This window comes from Microplitis mediator, chromosome 3 (assembly GCF_029852145.1).
Source record: "Microplitis mediator isolate UGA2020A chromosome 3, iyMicMedi2.1, whole genome shotgun sequence".
NCBI classification, from domain to species: domain Eukaryota; kingdom Metazoa; phylum Arthropoda; class Insecta; order Hymenoptera; family Braconidae; genus Microplitis; species Microplitis mediator.
The window spans coordinates 19,110,076-19,125,196 of NC_079971.1; the positions used below are offsets into that span (position 1 = coordinate 19,110,076).

At 28.4% G+C, this 15,121-nt stretch overlaps 1 protein-coding gene across 1 annotated transcript; it reads right to left on the reverse strand.

The window, feature by feature from the left end:
• Positions 1-65: 65 nt before the first annotated feature.
• LOC130664517 (protein singed) lies at positions 66-9,990 on the reverse strand. The gene is made up of 8 exons (XM_057464462.1): positions 9,702-9,990; positions 5,897-6,136; positions 5,481-5,724; positions 5,034-5,167; positions 3,686-3,978; positions 3,454-3,614; positions 2,724-3,191; positions 66-325 (listed from the first exon to the last, which is right to left on the reverse strand). The coding sequence occupies exons 2-8, from the start codon at positions 5,954-5,956 to the stop codon at positions 120-122; spliced, it is 1,566 nt and encodes a 521-aa protein (XP_057320445.1). The 5' UTR covers positions 5,957-6,136; positions 9,702-9,990; the 3' UTR covers positions 66-119.
• Between the last annotated feature and the right edge of the window lie 5,131 nt (positions 9,991-15,121).

A 15,121-nucleotide genomic window follows, 5' to 3' on the forward strand; every position in this document is an offset into this window, starting at 1 on the left:
GCAATCTTATTTTGGTTTTGTAATTTTAAAATTCGATAGGAGATTATTGAATTATTAATTATTCGTTTCTTTTTTTTTTCATTCTAATCTCTAATCAATAATTATATAATATAAATATTTTAAAACTCCCATTTTGTGGCGGATTTATAATCAGTTTCGCCAAGACGTAATGCTCCATTTTTACCAGCAGCTAAGTATCGACCGTCTGTACATTTAATACAAAGACGAGACGGTTCACGTAATTCCAAATAAAAACCTTCGGACGGTTGATCAGCATCTACAGTAACACCTTCACTATCTGCATGCCAATATTTACCATTTTGACCTATAAAAAAAAATTATCAAGTTATTTCTATAATTTGCATCCTACAAACAATTATATAATATCTGTGATTGCAGTATAAAATAACGATGACCCCTCTTTTCATCTCAGCCAAAATATGTCAGGTGAAAAATCTCAGTCACTAATATTTTTACAATAGAAAAAAAATTGTAGGCTTACTATAGTACTAATCTTTTTTACTGTAAAATGTTAAAATGCATGTATCTCATGAACAGTTCACTTTAGCAATATAAGTGTCATAAGCAATTTTGTAGAGGACAAAATTTCCTAAAAGATTGGTCCTATGCATATTTTTTGTAAGATGAGCCGTTTCTTCACTATTAACAAAAAAAGTGAAAAATTGACTTTCAGAGCTGATATAATCGACATGGATCGAGTTAGACCAAAACCGTTTTATACACTTTTAAAAAGCAACAAATACTCTACAAATAAAAACTGGTTCCAAAACGATAGCTTAAAATCGGGCTAAGTTATAGTAGTTTTAAAAAAAAGTTATTCGATTTACATGCTTTTTAAATGGGAAAACTTCGATGCTCGAGAGGAAGTACTTAAAATTAAAATTAAGAGCTGAAATTTTCAGGGAATTTTTCTCTCAACATAAACAACGAAATTTTCTTGTGTCCGCTAAAAAAAAAATGTTCGTTTCAAATGAAGCACCCTACTGTACACTTATTTTTAAGCGAGTAATAAAATTATGCTCATTGTACTAAAATGGAAATGTATCATTACTTAGTCAGGGTTAAACGGCATTAGAATAAACTTTTTTATTTTTTTTTTTTTACTATTTTTGGATCACCAATAAATGATTTATATCATGGCCAAGAAAAAAAATCTAATTTGGTAAATGACGGACACCCTAATGGAGACCCATAGTAAGAATCCATGTAGGAAACCATGGGTATCTGGATTCCCATACAAGAAATCCACATAATAAACTCTGAGAACCTGGATTCTCATATAGGAACTTCACGTAGAAAACTGGATTTTTATGTAAGAAACTCACATAGGAAATTGTAAGTACCTGGATTCCCATATAGAAACTTGGATACATAGATTTTAGGGTGTCATTTTAGGACTTTTTTTTTCAACGCACTAACATCTTCTATACTTGCAGGAAGGTAAAATAAGATGCCTGTTAAAATTAGAGCCCTTAATATTAATATTAACAGGTGTATCATCGCGATTTTCTATTTCCTATATTAATAACATGGGAAAAAAAATTCTAAGTTTGAAATTTTATGCTTCGGTAATGGATCATTGTACAGATAAGCTCAGGATATAATTCCTTAGGGAATTAAACGGTCTACAAAAAAAAAGGCTCATCATTTTTTGATAAATCCATCTGTTCAAAAGTTATTGGAGTTTGAATCAAAATTCATAGTAAATTTCCAGATCTTTTTACTTTTCCAGCGAAACTATCAGACTTATCACAAAATGTCATGATTTTTTTTGTAGACAATTTTATTCCCTATAAATTACCTTTGATAAAGTTTTTCCAATTTTCGTATGACTTTCTAGTTATTTCCATTTCAATATCAAGCTTTTAAAAACAATAGTATCCTGATCGATTTCAAGAGCTTGACATTAAAATTTAAATAACTAGGAAGTTATGCGAAATTTGAACAAACTTTATCAGAGGTAATTTATAGGGAATAGAATTGTCTACAAAAAAGATCGTGACATTTTGTGATAAGTCTGATAGTTTCGCTGGAAAAGTAAAAAGATCTCGAAATTGATTGTAAATTTGACTTCAAGCTCCAATAACTTTTGAACAGATAGATTTATCAAAAAATGATAAGAAAATTTTTTTATAGAGCGCTTAATTTTCTGAGAAAATATATCCTGAGCTTATTTGTACAATAAGCCATTGCCGAAGTATAAAATTTTTTTTCCCATGTTATTTATATGAGAAAATTGCGATGAGCGACCTCTAAATATTCAAATCAAGAGCTGTAATTTTAACAGGCATCTTATTTTACCTTCATGCAAGTATAAAAGCTATTAGTGCGTTGAAAAAAAAGTTGCCCTAAAATGACACATCCTAATAGATTTCTTTGTAGGAAATTTATACAAGAACCAGGGTTTCTATATAAGGGATTTCTATAGGATTCGGGGTATCTAGATTTCTATGTCTACCGTCTATTGATACGCATATATGAATAAAAGAACAGATGAATCTATCAGAAAACGTCATGTGGAAACCCACATTGGAATCCAGGCTGGATTTCCATATGGATTTTTTTGATAAGAAAAATATCAACTTCCGCCACTATCAAATATAAAATTGAGATATTTCACCTGATATATTTTGACTGAGACGTTATTTGTGCGATAAAATGAGGGAGAGCCTAAAATAACAATTATAAAAAAAATGAATTACCTTTAAATCGAACAATGCCGCGTTCACAACGTTCAACACGAATAGTTTCATATCCAGCTTTATTACATTCTAATTTAGGGCTAGCAGCACTTTTGGGCCCAACAAAACCCTGTTCACATCGCAATACAAGAATTGGCCTGTTCATCAGATAAAAGTAATATTTTGATGCATCGGAATCACTTCCGTCGGGTGAGTCAGAATTTGCATAAAGATGCCCTGATCGTTTAGTCGCAAGGAATTTTCCATTGTTTGCACGCAGTGCCACTGTACCATCGTCTTGCCAGACCAAATCAAATAATGCATTTGATGAGCGTTTGTGATCGGAAGCTTGAATGCCGCCACCAGCTTCAAGAGTCCAATAACGATCTTGCATTGTTCGGACATACCATCGTTTTGTTACACGATCAAACTCTAGTTGGAAAGTTTCATGACCTGATATTTCATCTTGATTTGCCGTAACATCCACACCTGGACATTAAAAATCAGTAATATGATAAATATTGACGAGACAATGACTGATGAATAAAGAAAGAAAAAAAAACTTTTGAGAGTAGACGTGAATGATAATTAATATGTGATAGGTGTAGCATTGAGTAAAGCACATTGATTCTCATGAATGTCTAATGTTAAAAGTAACGTGAGTAGGAGAAACAATATTTCCGGTGTAAAACAGAGACAAACAAATATAAAAAAAAAAAAGTTTACAGAGTATGTGACTTGATAGCTGTACCTTGTTTAACAGATACATAGCGTTGATTTAATGCCGCAACAAAAGAAGCTTGAGGCAACGATTCTTCGAGAGAAAATAATTCATCACGTGTTACGGTTGTTGAACGTGACTTTAAAACGGCTTTGCTACCAATCGGTGCTAAATATGCTCCATTAATATCCCTGTAGTTATTTTAAATGTTTAAATTTTTATTTAAATATTTGACAGATAAACAAAAGGTAAAATAATATACCTCAAAGCAAGTAAACCAGCGTGAAATTCAGCAGCAAAAAGACAGTCACGCGTACAAGAATCAAGTAACTTTCCATCACGAGCGAGATATTTATTGTTGCAAGTATGAAGTGCATAGTGACCACCTTCAGATTTACCACGGCCAACTACATCATTATCAGGATTTGCAGCTGGCCGGAACTCTAAAGTGAAAAGAGTATCTTCACCCCAGGGTACCGGAGCGTCTACATGGATTTCATCTTGCGACGCGCTCAAGTGAGCGAAACGTTTACGACCAGCAGATCGAAGATTCACCTGAGTAATGATAATAATAAAAATAAAATATAACATTTAAACAAAATATATTTATTAGGATGTTTCAGAAAAAATATTTTTTTTTCTTCAAGTCCTGTGGTCTTAAAAATTAGTTACAGGTGTAAAAATAAACTCAATGCTGCTAAGAGCTCAATGAATATTCATTTTCCCATTTGAATTGCATGTGAAAAAAAAGTTTTTTTTGTTTTTTATAAATAAAGATATTAAAAATAAAGAATTTTTTTTTAAATTCAAGTATAAAGTCTTGTAGGAAATCGAATTCTCAACGAAAAAGTTTGTGAGTGTTATCTTCGTACAACAAACAGAAAAAAAGTTATGGAGCTTGAAACAATAGTGAATTGAAAAACGTTATATGTAGACAGTTTTGAAGCCGATTTCCGGGTTTTATTGCATGTATATATTTAAACAGTGAATCTATACATTATGTATAATCAGTCAGGTGTTTTAAAAAGATTTCTAAGACCTTACTTATTTTTCGTATAAATTTCTAAAATAAAATATTTTTTTCAACAGTTAAAATTTTTTATCTTTCTGTTTTTTTTTAATTAAAAAAGAGAAGTTCTGTTTTGAAATTAAGAAATTTTTTTTTTGTGTACAAAAATAAATTCACGGACGGCATTAGCTCAAATAAAAAAACCTAAATTTCTATCAAAAAACTTTCATATAACAAAAACATGAAGTTATACTATTTATTTTAGTTTAAAGCTTCATAACTTTTTTTCTGTTAGTCGTACGAAGAAAACACATATGAACTTTTTTGTAGAGAATTTAATTTCCTACAAAACTATGTATTTCGATTTTTAAAAAAATTTTTCATTACTTTTATTTATAAAAAACAAAAAAATTTTTTACATGAAATTTAAATGGGAAAATGAATATTCGTTGAGCTCTTAGTAGGATTGAGATTTCGAGCTGCTCTGTTGAGAAGATTTTTTTTACGACTTGAAACCGGGTTTGAGACCATAGGAAAAAAAAATTTTTTTTTTTTTTGAAACACCCTAATATTTATTCAAAAAAATTAAATCATTAATTACTTGAGGTCTTGCCGCAAGATGAACAAGCCAATATTCAGCTTCACCGGGAGCTTTGGCTTGACACTTAAGCTCATCTTGACTTGATCCTAAGAAATATCCGCGTTGTATATTCTTCAAGGCCCATCTGCCACTCCCTGTAATTGATAATAACTAATAACTTCATGACTTTATTTATTTTTATCTGATAATGATCATAAACTAACTTACATCCAGGCTATATAATATACTATATAAGACATAATAAATGAAATAGATATTCAAGAATTAAAAAGTTATACTACAGGATTAAATACTTAATTAATTTTACTAATAAAAAAACTTTAAAAAGCTATTGACATTTTTATTAGTTTAAAAATATCTCAAGTTAAGTATAATGATTTGAATTAAGTACCACTTGAACTATAATATAATCTTATCTAAATATTCATTTTATGGAATTTAAATTACCGTCAGAAGCAAGTTGAATTTGAAAAGCACAACCAGGATCAGATGAGTCCTCAGCCTCACAAGTGACGTTACCAAATTGATCAACAGCCATATAACGGTCTAAGTGAGAACGAAGGAAAACCTGATGCTCACTTCCCTCAAGTGTCCATAACTGCTTTTTCTTTAGACTTGAACCGTTTGCGTTTATTTTAAAACCAAATGTCTCAGCAGTTAAATATTTAAATTTACCATTTATAAGACCAACCTGAAATAAATTTAAATTTTATAGGTTTACAATATTTTTTTTATTCAAATATTTTCAACAGGTATCCAATTATTTAGCTTTCATTAAATTTTTTTATTTTACTATTAGTTAATTAATTATTAGACATTATAATTAACAATTAACCAAGTTATAATGATAATAAATAACTTACAGTCCAGCCGGTTCTGTCGACTCCATTCTCACTTCCGCTTTCCGCGCCGTTGCTCTGCATTGTCTTGATCTGTTACTTGTATATCTTACGATGAAAAATAAGCTTCTCTCTTTACTTTATGTATTAAACGAACACTAATGCTTTCCTCAGCACTTACTCTTGTCCTTCTTATGATCTCGACGCTCGCCTCAAATGCTGTCGGTACTTCTTTTCAACTTCTCTTCCCTCTATTCTCTATATCTAAAATAAATAATTGATCATTTTCTTAAAACTTTTAAAAGCTAATTATAATTAAATTAAAAAAAAAAAGAACGTATTGAAAATTATAAATGTATACAGAAGAAAAGAATTTCTTGGCACAAAAAATTTTTACTCGATCCAAGAAATTTTTTGCATTATAAATTAAATACAAAAATTTTCTTGGGGCGAGAAAAAATATTGAGACAATAAAAAAATTATTGAGCCAAGAAATTTTTACTAGTCCTAGAAAAATTTTAGTCTTCAATTCATAATGCAAAATATTTTTTGCGCCAATAAACCTTTTTTTTCTGCACGAAAAAAACGTTATCTTGAGCCAAGAGAATTTTTCTTGGTCAGAGGAGATTTCTACTTTATCCGAGAAAATTGAAGTTTTCAAAAATATTTTCTTGAATCAAGAATATTTATTTTCAGTCAAGAATTTTTTTTTCTATGTATGTTTTAAAAATAGATTATTTTATCATAAGAATGAGCTAGAAGAGGCAATAATCTTAAAAAAACATTCCATTCCCAAGAAGGTAACGACACTTGAGAATCAGGCATAGAAAACATCTACAAGTAAGTTTATAAAGACACGTTTCCTTAACAAGGAATCTTTTGCCATGTTAAAGTTACTTCAATAATAGATTAACTTACGATTGTAAGAGAGAACAAATCATTAGAATCTTTTGTCGACTTTCGTACGGTATTAATAAATATACCCATTACATTTCTATGTCTTAAAGAAACTCTTTGGCATGATAATCATGTGTTCTATCTTATAATCTATCACGTAAAATAAAAATTCCGTATATAGTATTTATAAAAAAAGACGGCTTAAACGGCTCATGAAAGCATGTGTCATTACGATGCTTTTTGCTGCTTGACATTCCCTTTATTGCTCGAACGTGTGCCACTACTTGGCACATTCTAAAAGTCTTTGATTCTTTTTTTATTTTAAAATGGTATGTAGCTGAATAAACCAATCAGCATTGAAAAAAGGGAGAAAACAACAGTAGGCACAGTGCCCTAACACATCTCGTGTGATGTAGCGTCTAGACTATTCGCGTGCGTATTGGCTGCGTCAGGTATTGATTTCGGAATTTTCTCTCCACTCGCTCACTAAACTCGACGCAATTTAAATCTCTATTTTATAATTATTTCTCATCTTTAAAAATTCAAATTATTTTTTTTTTTCATCTTTTTTATCGATTAATGAAATTATTTTTTACAAACAATCGGAAAAAATTTGAAATTATCATTAATTTTTTTTTGGGTTTTGGTATAATATATAAGTAAAAGAAACAATAGTATAAATTCGAGTGTTATATGTATTTATATTATATATATATAATACGATGAGGAAGTCGGTCGTGCAAACCTCTCTCAAGGATACCATGTATCCGTAACGGTCACGGGTACTTCATTTGCCTTCAATTCTATACTCTTCTGAGATTTAATTTTGTTCGTTGGGCCTGTTTCGATTAAACCGAAACTCATTTACTTGCTTAACATACTAATTTACTTAATAATCATAAAACTTACAGGTGTAATTGTTTTTTTTAATAATAACATTTCAAATACATAATTATTCCTACCAAAAATAATATATTAATACACCGAATTCGGAGTCGTTATTAAAGTTTCTACTGTTTATATATATATTATTAAATAGTATACATTATTTAAAACTCATTACAAACAATGAGAGTTGCCTCTCATGGTAACTCGCACGGAAGTCTTAAACATTTGCGTGTAATTTTTCAGCCAATTAATAATTACATGAATTTCCCTCTGGGTCAGTGGGTTATAGTTTCTATAAATTAGTGTTTTTTACATCATTTTTATTTTCTCTTCAATTTACGTCATGATAATTATTGTCGTTTATATTTTATTTGCCCTACTATTTCATACTACGTTTATTTATTATGTATGTATCGTAATTGCTCGTTTTTTTTTTTTTTTTTTTTTTTTTTTCTAGTGTAACACAACTTTTATTTTCATTTATCATCGTCGTACGTGTTTAAAAATGAATAATATAACCATGATTAAATCCCAGTGACTTTGAAATGATACTTAACTTAGCGGAAGTGGGAAGGAACGGAAAAGAATTGGAAAATAAAAATAAAAAAAATATTAAGAACTAAAGAACTGAAAAGAAAAAGCTTTCGTAAATAACAATCAGAGTATGTATTCTTTGACATTTTAAATATGACAAAGGATAACCCAAGTAATGTTTGAGTAACAAAGAAATAAAAAATGATATTATAGATACTGCTTAAAATTTTTTTTTATATGTAAATTGGAGTACAATAATATGATTCTAAAATTAGCAGGTGATTAACAATTTTCGGATTTTTATTTAACAATTTATTTTTAAAAAAAAAATAAAAACTAAAAATATGCACATGTAAAAAATTCAAAAAACTGTAGGTGCAATTTTCTGAAATATTTTTTTTTATGTTTATGGTTTTAAAAAAATCAAAAAATTATTAAACGTCTGCTAATTTCAATGATCCGAAATTAGCAGACAATTGAAAATTTTTGAATTTTTTTTTCAACAAATCAATTACAAAAAACTAAAAAATGCACATGGAGAAAATTAAAAAATCTATATGGGCAATTTTTTTTTAATACTTTTTTTTTATAAATTATCCTTTTGAAAAAAATCTAAAAATTATTAGACGGCGGCTAACTTCAGAATCAGTGATCCTGAAGTTAGCAGACAATTAAAAATTTTATAATTTTATTTTGAACAATTAAATTTGAAGAAAAAAAAAATGCACGTGTAGAAAATAAAAAAAAACTATAAGTGCAATTTTTTTAAATATTTTGTTTTTCATAATTTATCGTTTTTTAAAAAATCAAAAAATTATGAGACGTCAGCTAACTTCAGTATCATTCAGAATCAATAATTTCAGTATCATAAAATAATAGACTTTTGAATAATTTTAAAAACTAAGTTAGCAATATCCTATACAACCCCCAGATAATATTGAGAGACTCCACCCAGGCATTTTATCGAGGGGTACAATCGTGTGAGTCAGCGCACGCATGCCAAGCTACCAAAGTAATATAAGTATAGAAACTAAATACAAATCCAAATACAAAGTAAAGCCGGTAAAACTGATGACTAAAAATTGTTGTATGTGTTGTATCCACCACCCTCTTACTCTCTATCTCAGTACATTTAAAACTGTAGCGCATCACATCCCTCCTTACTTATTTTATTTTTTTATCCATGATATTTTAAAAATAGCGTCTTCCGCACTGAAGCGAATCCACAGATAAGAGACCAAAGAATGATAGACAAAGAGTAAAATACACATTTAAACATAAAGTCGGGAACAGAGAATTCATTTACTGTCACAAACAAACTCCTTTTTTGTTTTCTTTTATTATTTTTCTACCTTTAATCTCTACTTCTACCTTGCCGACTCAGTGACCCTGAAGACGAACCTTCAAACACCCTCTCGGCCCTTCAGTTAATTCCTCGTAAAAAATGTCCGCCATAATCCGTATTATCTATCATACATAATTCTATAAATAATTTTAAAAAAATACATACCTTAAATAAAAATAAAACAATGATTAATATAAAATCGATGTGATTGTTATTTTTTCACTTAAAAAAATCACTCACAGTTATATTTATTATCAATGATCAAGTGAATTAAATTTAAGAATAACTTGTAAGTAATTTAATATTAATGATAATTAAAATATAATTATAGCGTAAACAAGTTTTGTAAATTTATATTTAATATAAAGGTATACAACACCGGGTATACTGGCGAGCGCCGAGTGCGAACAAGGACTGGCACGACCACAACCGGCGAGTGGGACTGTGGGCTATGGGGAATAGTACGAAGTAACGTAAAGGCTGCGCGGGGGCGAGAGAAAACAGAACAGAGCTGAACAGAACAGAACAGAACAGGGTGTTCGAGGGGCGCGAGAGAATGAACGAGATCAGTAGAAGGGGAATATGCACATCGAACTGCGGGAGGTTAACTCCCGTAGGCCGGTGAACTCACATATGTATACTTATATATATACACACATGCACACATACGTACATATGTAAATATGTATATGTTATATTATATGTACTTTAGATCTTAAGTCTAGACCTAGACCTAAACTCTTACGCAGCCACACTTAAAATATAATGGACGCGTGCTGAATCTTACACAGCCGCTAAAGAATTGACTTTCAATTGACGGATAAAAATATCATTACGTCAATCATTGTTTATTAAGACGTTTATTGAGTTCTTTTTGTACGATTGTAATTTGATGTTTGCTACTTTTCACGGATTCTTTTTATGACTCATCGACGATTACGAATTTTAATTACATTAGGATTTAAATATTTTGTAAAATAAATAAAAATTTTTTATTCTTTGAATTTTTTTGAATCACAGACAATTAGTAAGAAAGAATAATTCATTTTTTCTCAATGGTTCTGTTAAAAAAAGTTTATGTAAATTCAAAGCAAATTACTTTTTAAATCAGACAAAAATATAATATAAATATGATTATAAATTAACTTATTTACATTACTTTAAATTTCCAAGTCATAAATGTCATAAAAATTGAAATCACTAAGTATTTTATTTTATTTCATTTCATTTCAACAACTGTTTTTTTATTGTCCATAAGTCAATTAATTTTAAATAATATTAATTTTAAAGCCGGTAGTTATTTCAAAAACTATACTTAATATATTATTTTAATTGAAAATTATTTTTTTTCATGTTTAATAAATTTTTAAATACGAGAAATTTCATAGCAAGACTTTAATAAACGCGCAATTATCGAAAACTAATTGAGGTTTTTAAAAAAAAATTTGTACTGTATTTTGAAAATTTTTTAAATTTAAATTCAACTTAATATTTTGATTAATTATTCGAACATATATTTTCTAATAGCCGCATTGTATTTTTATTAAAGATAATGCTTACATTTTTTTTTATTTCATAAACAAATCGATGTTTATGTAAAATTAATAAGTTTTATTCAATTTCCACGATAATTATCTACACTGTTATTTACAGTGTATATTAATTAATACACTGTAAAAAATTTGTGGAGTAAATCTGGAGTGAATGCGGAGCAGATGATTGCTTATTTATTTAATCCCCTCGGAGTAAAATTCACTTCGAAGGGGAGTTTAATTTAATATTGAAAATCCGATTCGGAGTGGAATTCACTCCTAATAGGATTTCATTTTAATATTAAAACATTGAATCGGAGTGAATTCAGATTGAAATAAAATTCAAATCACTCCGGAATCACTCAGTTAAAAAAAGAAACTCTCTATTTACTCCGTATGCTGAGTCGTTTTTTTTTTGAACCCCGAAACTCCGAGTGACGGACCCAATTCGGATTTAAGTAAAATCCGTAATCACTCCCAATTTTTCAAAGTATAAATAAAAATCGAAGGATTAAAATTTATAAACTAAAGATACAGTTTAAATTACAGTAAATTGATCGTTAAATTATCAATATCGATTTTCATATATAAACTTCATCGATCAAATGATACGTCGATTGACTTTATTATTACGGAACTAGAAAAACAAGATCTAGATTAAGTTTCAGTATCAGGATTAAATTTCATTATTATATCTAAATAATCTAATAAAATAAATATAATATGTAATAAAATGTAGCATTACATGTTATAGAAAATTATTTTTAATAAAATATAATACATATAAATAATGTTTTTTTTTTTATTTAATTGTATAATTAACAAGTTGCTAATTACTTTTACGATAAACAGAAATTAATTTGATGATCTAAAATAGCATAGACCGTATCTAATAAGATTTCTCAATTAAAATCTAGCGTGTTTATAAGTGTTAAAATGATACTTAAATATTTAATAGTTTAATATACTTATTACATAGTTTATGATATCAATGAAATAATGGAAATGAAACAATAACAATAATTAAATGTATAAAAATAATTTCTAATGATAAAGATAAATTATATCTCGTAATATTATTACATATAATTAAGAGAAAAAGTGATGTTTACTTTTTATGAAAATACAAATTAAAATTTTTTTATAGTATACATCAATTTGAAAATAGCAGATAGTAAAGATGAATAAAAATTTGTGTATGTATTCCTAAACAACAATTATAATAATAATAAAAAATATATATATGCAATAAATTATAAACCAAAATGAGATGTCAAGAAATTGCAAGTACCCACTAATTGGCATCCCGGGAAATGCTCATATATGGATGTTCGTGGCTTATACTTTGAGCATATATGATCATTAGGGTACTTCATTTCGGAGCCAGACTTTTTTTTTTCAAGTGCATGTGGAAAAAACCATAGTTCAACACAAAAAAAAATTTTCGCGCAAGAAAAAATATTTTATGTCGATTACAGACCTAGCTCATTAAAAAATTCGATTTTCCCATTTAAATAACATGGGAAAAATTTTTTTATTAGCTCTAAGTATTTTTAACCTCGTTAACAAATCAATAGATGAAACAGACTAATACATATTTTTGTAGGAAATTGAACGCTCTACAAAAAAGGTTTCCCATCATTTTTCGATAAATCCATCTATTCAAAAGTTATTAGAGCTCGAAGTAAAGTTGGAGACCTTTTTACTTTTCCGGTGAAACTATCAGACTTACCATAAAATTTTACGAAGTCTTTTTTATTGACAATTTTATTCTCTACAAATTATTGTCAGTAAAGTTTTTTCAAATTCCGCATTGTTTTCTAGTTATTTTCATTTCAATGTCGAGCTCTTGAAATCGATCAGAACCACTTTTTTCAGAGCTTGAAATCAAAATGAGAATAACTAGAAAACAATGCGGAATTTGAAAAAACTTTACTGATAATAATTTGTAGAGAATAAAATTGGGAACAAAAAAGACCCTACAACATTTTGTGATAAGTCTGATAGTTTCACCGGAAAAGTAAAACGATCTCCAACTTTACTTCGAGCTCTAATAACTCTGAAACAGGTGGATTTATCGAAAAATGATAAGAGATCTTTTTTGTAGAACCCTCAATTTCCTACAAAAATATGTATTAGTCTATTCGATCTATTGATTTGTTAACGAGGTTAAAAATACTTGAAGCTAAAAAACAAAATTTTCCCATGTTATTTAAATGGGAAAATCGAATTTTTCAATGAGCTAGGTCTGTAATCGACATAGAATTTTTTTTCATGCGTGAAAATTTTTTTTTTTGTGTTGAACTATGGTTTTTTCCACATGCACTTGAAAAAAAAAAATCTGGCTCCGAAATGAAGCACCCTAATGATCATACATCACACATATTTGCTCATAGATGGAAAGACATGTCACACTAAGGGCATATATGATCATACATGACACATATATGCTCATATATGTTCATATATGGATGTCCATGTCTCATACTATGGACATATATGATCAACATGGCGTGTATATTATTCATACATGACACATATTTATTCATATATTCTCATATATGGATGTGCATGCTTTATACTATGGGCATATATGATCATACATGACACATATATGCTCACTTATGTTCATATATGGATTTCCATGTCTTATACTATGGACATATATGATCATACATGGCGTATATACGTTCAGACATGACACATATATGTTCATATATGGATCATATATGATTCATGTATGATCATGCATGATTTTTTACGAGACATATGTTCATATATGGGGCATATATGGAACATATATGTTCATGACTGATCATATATAAATTTTTTCACGAGATATATGCTCAAAAATGATCATACATGACCAGATATGATTCATACATGATCATATATGTTTATATATGATTCATATATGATCATGTATTGACATATATGATTTTTTTCCCGGGATGTAATGAAATGACTTTAATTCTAATTTTTATATAAAAATAAATTCAAATGTTTTAATTACTTTATCCTAAATTAGAAAGTGAATAATTTAAAAATAAAAGACTAAAAATTTTTAGATTTCTTTCTTGAATTGTTTTCAATTTCACACTTGACAGATGGGCACTTTTTTTTTTTTTAATTTAAAAATATTAGTTTATTGACCTAAATAAGTATGTTTCTATAATAGAATCACTATCATATGACGATAGAAAGTAATAAAATTGAATGAAACAATTTATTCAACAATTAGTAACTGTTGTGGGTAACTGTGAAACTTTACTAAGTATTGTTAAAGACGATTTAACGAATCGAGACCGTCGACGTTTGCAATTAACGGGATTAATGTCATGAGTCGAATCTCTGTGAATTCCAGCTGTTATTTATAATTAAGAAATCTTTATTTTTACGATCCTTATATGATTTTATTGAATATATTTTCTTTTTTTTTTTTAATACGTGAAAACAGAAATGCTTGTAATCGTTGTTCGAAATTAATCATCACAATTATTTTTTTTTAGTTTTATTTATAAAGTTATTTTTTTTTTTGATTCGTCATGTCTTCAAGAAACATTTTTTTTTCTATTGTTCTGATATGAACCTTTAGCTTGCACTTGTATTCAATACTTCAAAGTAACGATGACGTTGAGATGGAAATGAAAGTATTGCCTTTGTTATTTTATTCTTTTGAAATGTTATTAATAAATTAAATTATATTTACGTGAATAGATGGTATAAAATGTACTAACATGCAATGTAAATAGACCGAGAAACTCGTCTTAATAATTTTGTACAAAGTACTTTAATAAATTTTTTATTTGAATTTATAATTTTAATGTGTCCACTGAGCAAAAAAAAATTGCTATTAAAAAACTATATAATTTTTTGACTCAATAATTATTTTACACGGAAAGAAAATTATGGGAAGTTTTGCTATGCATTATGGGAATAGTTCCCATAATGGTATAGGAATTGTCCCCATACTATTATAGGGATGGTTCCCATAATATATGGGAATAGTTTCCATAATAGTATGGGAATAGTTTCCATAATAGTATGGGAATA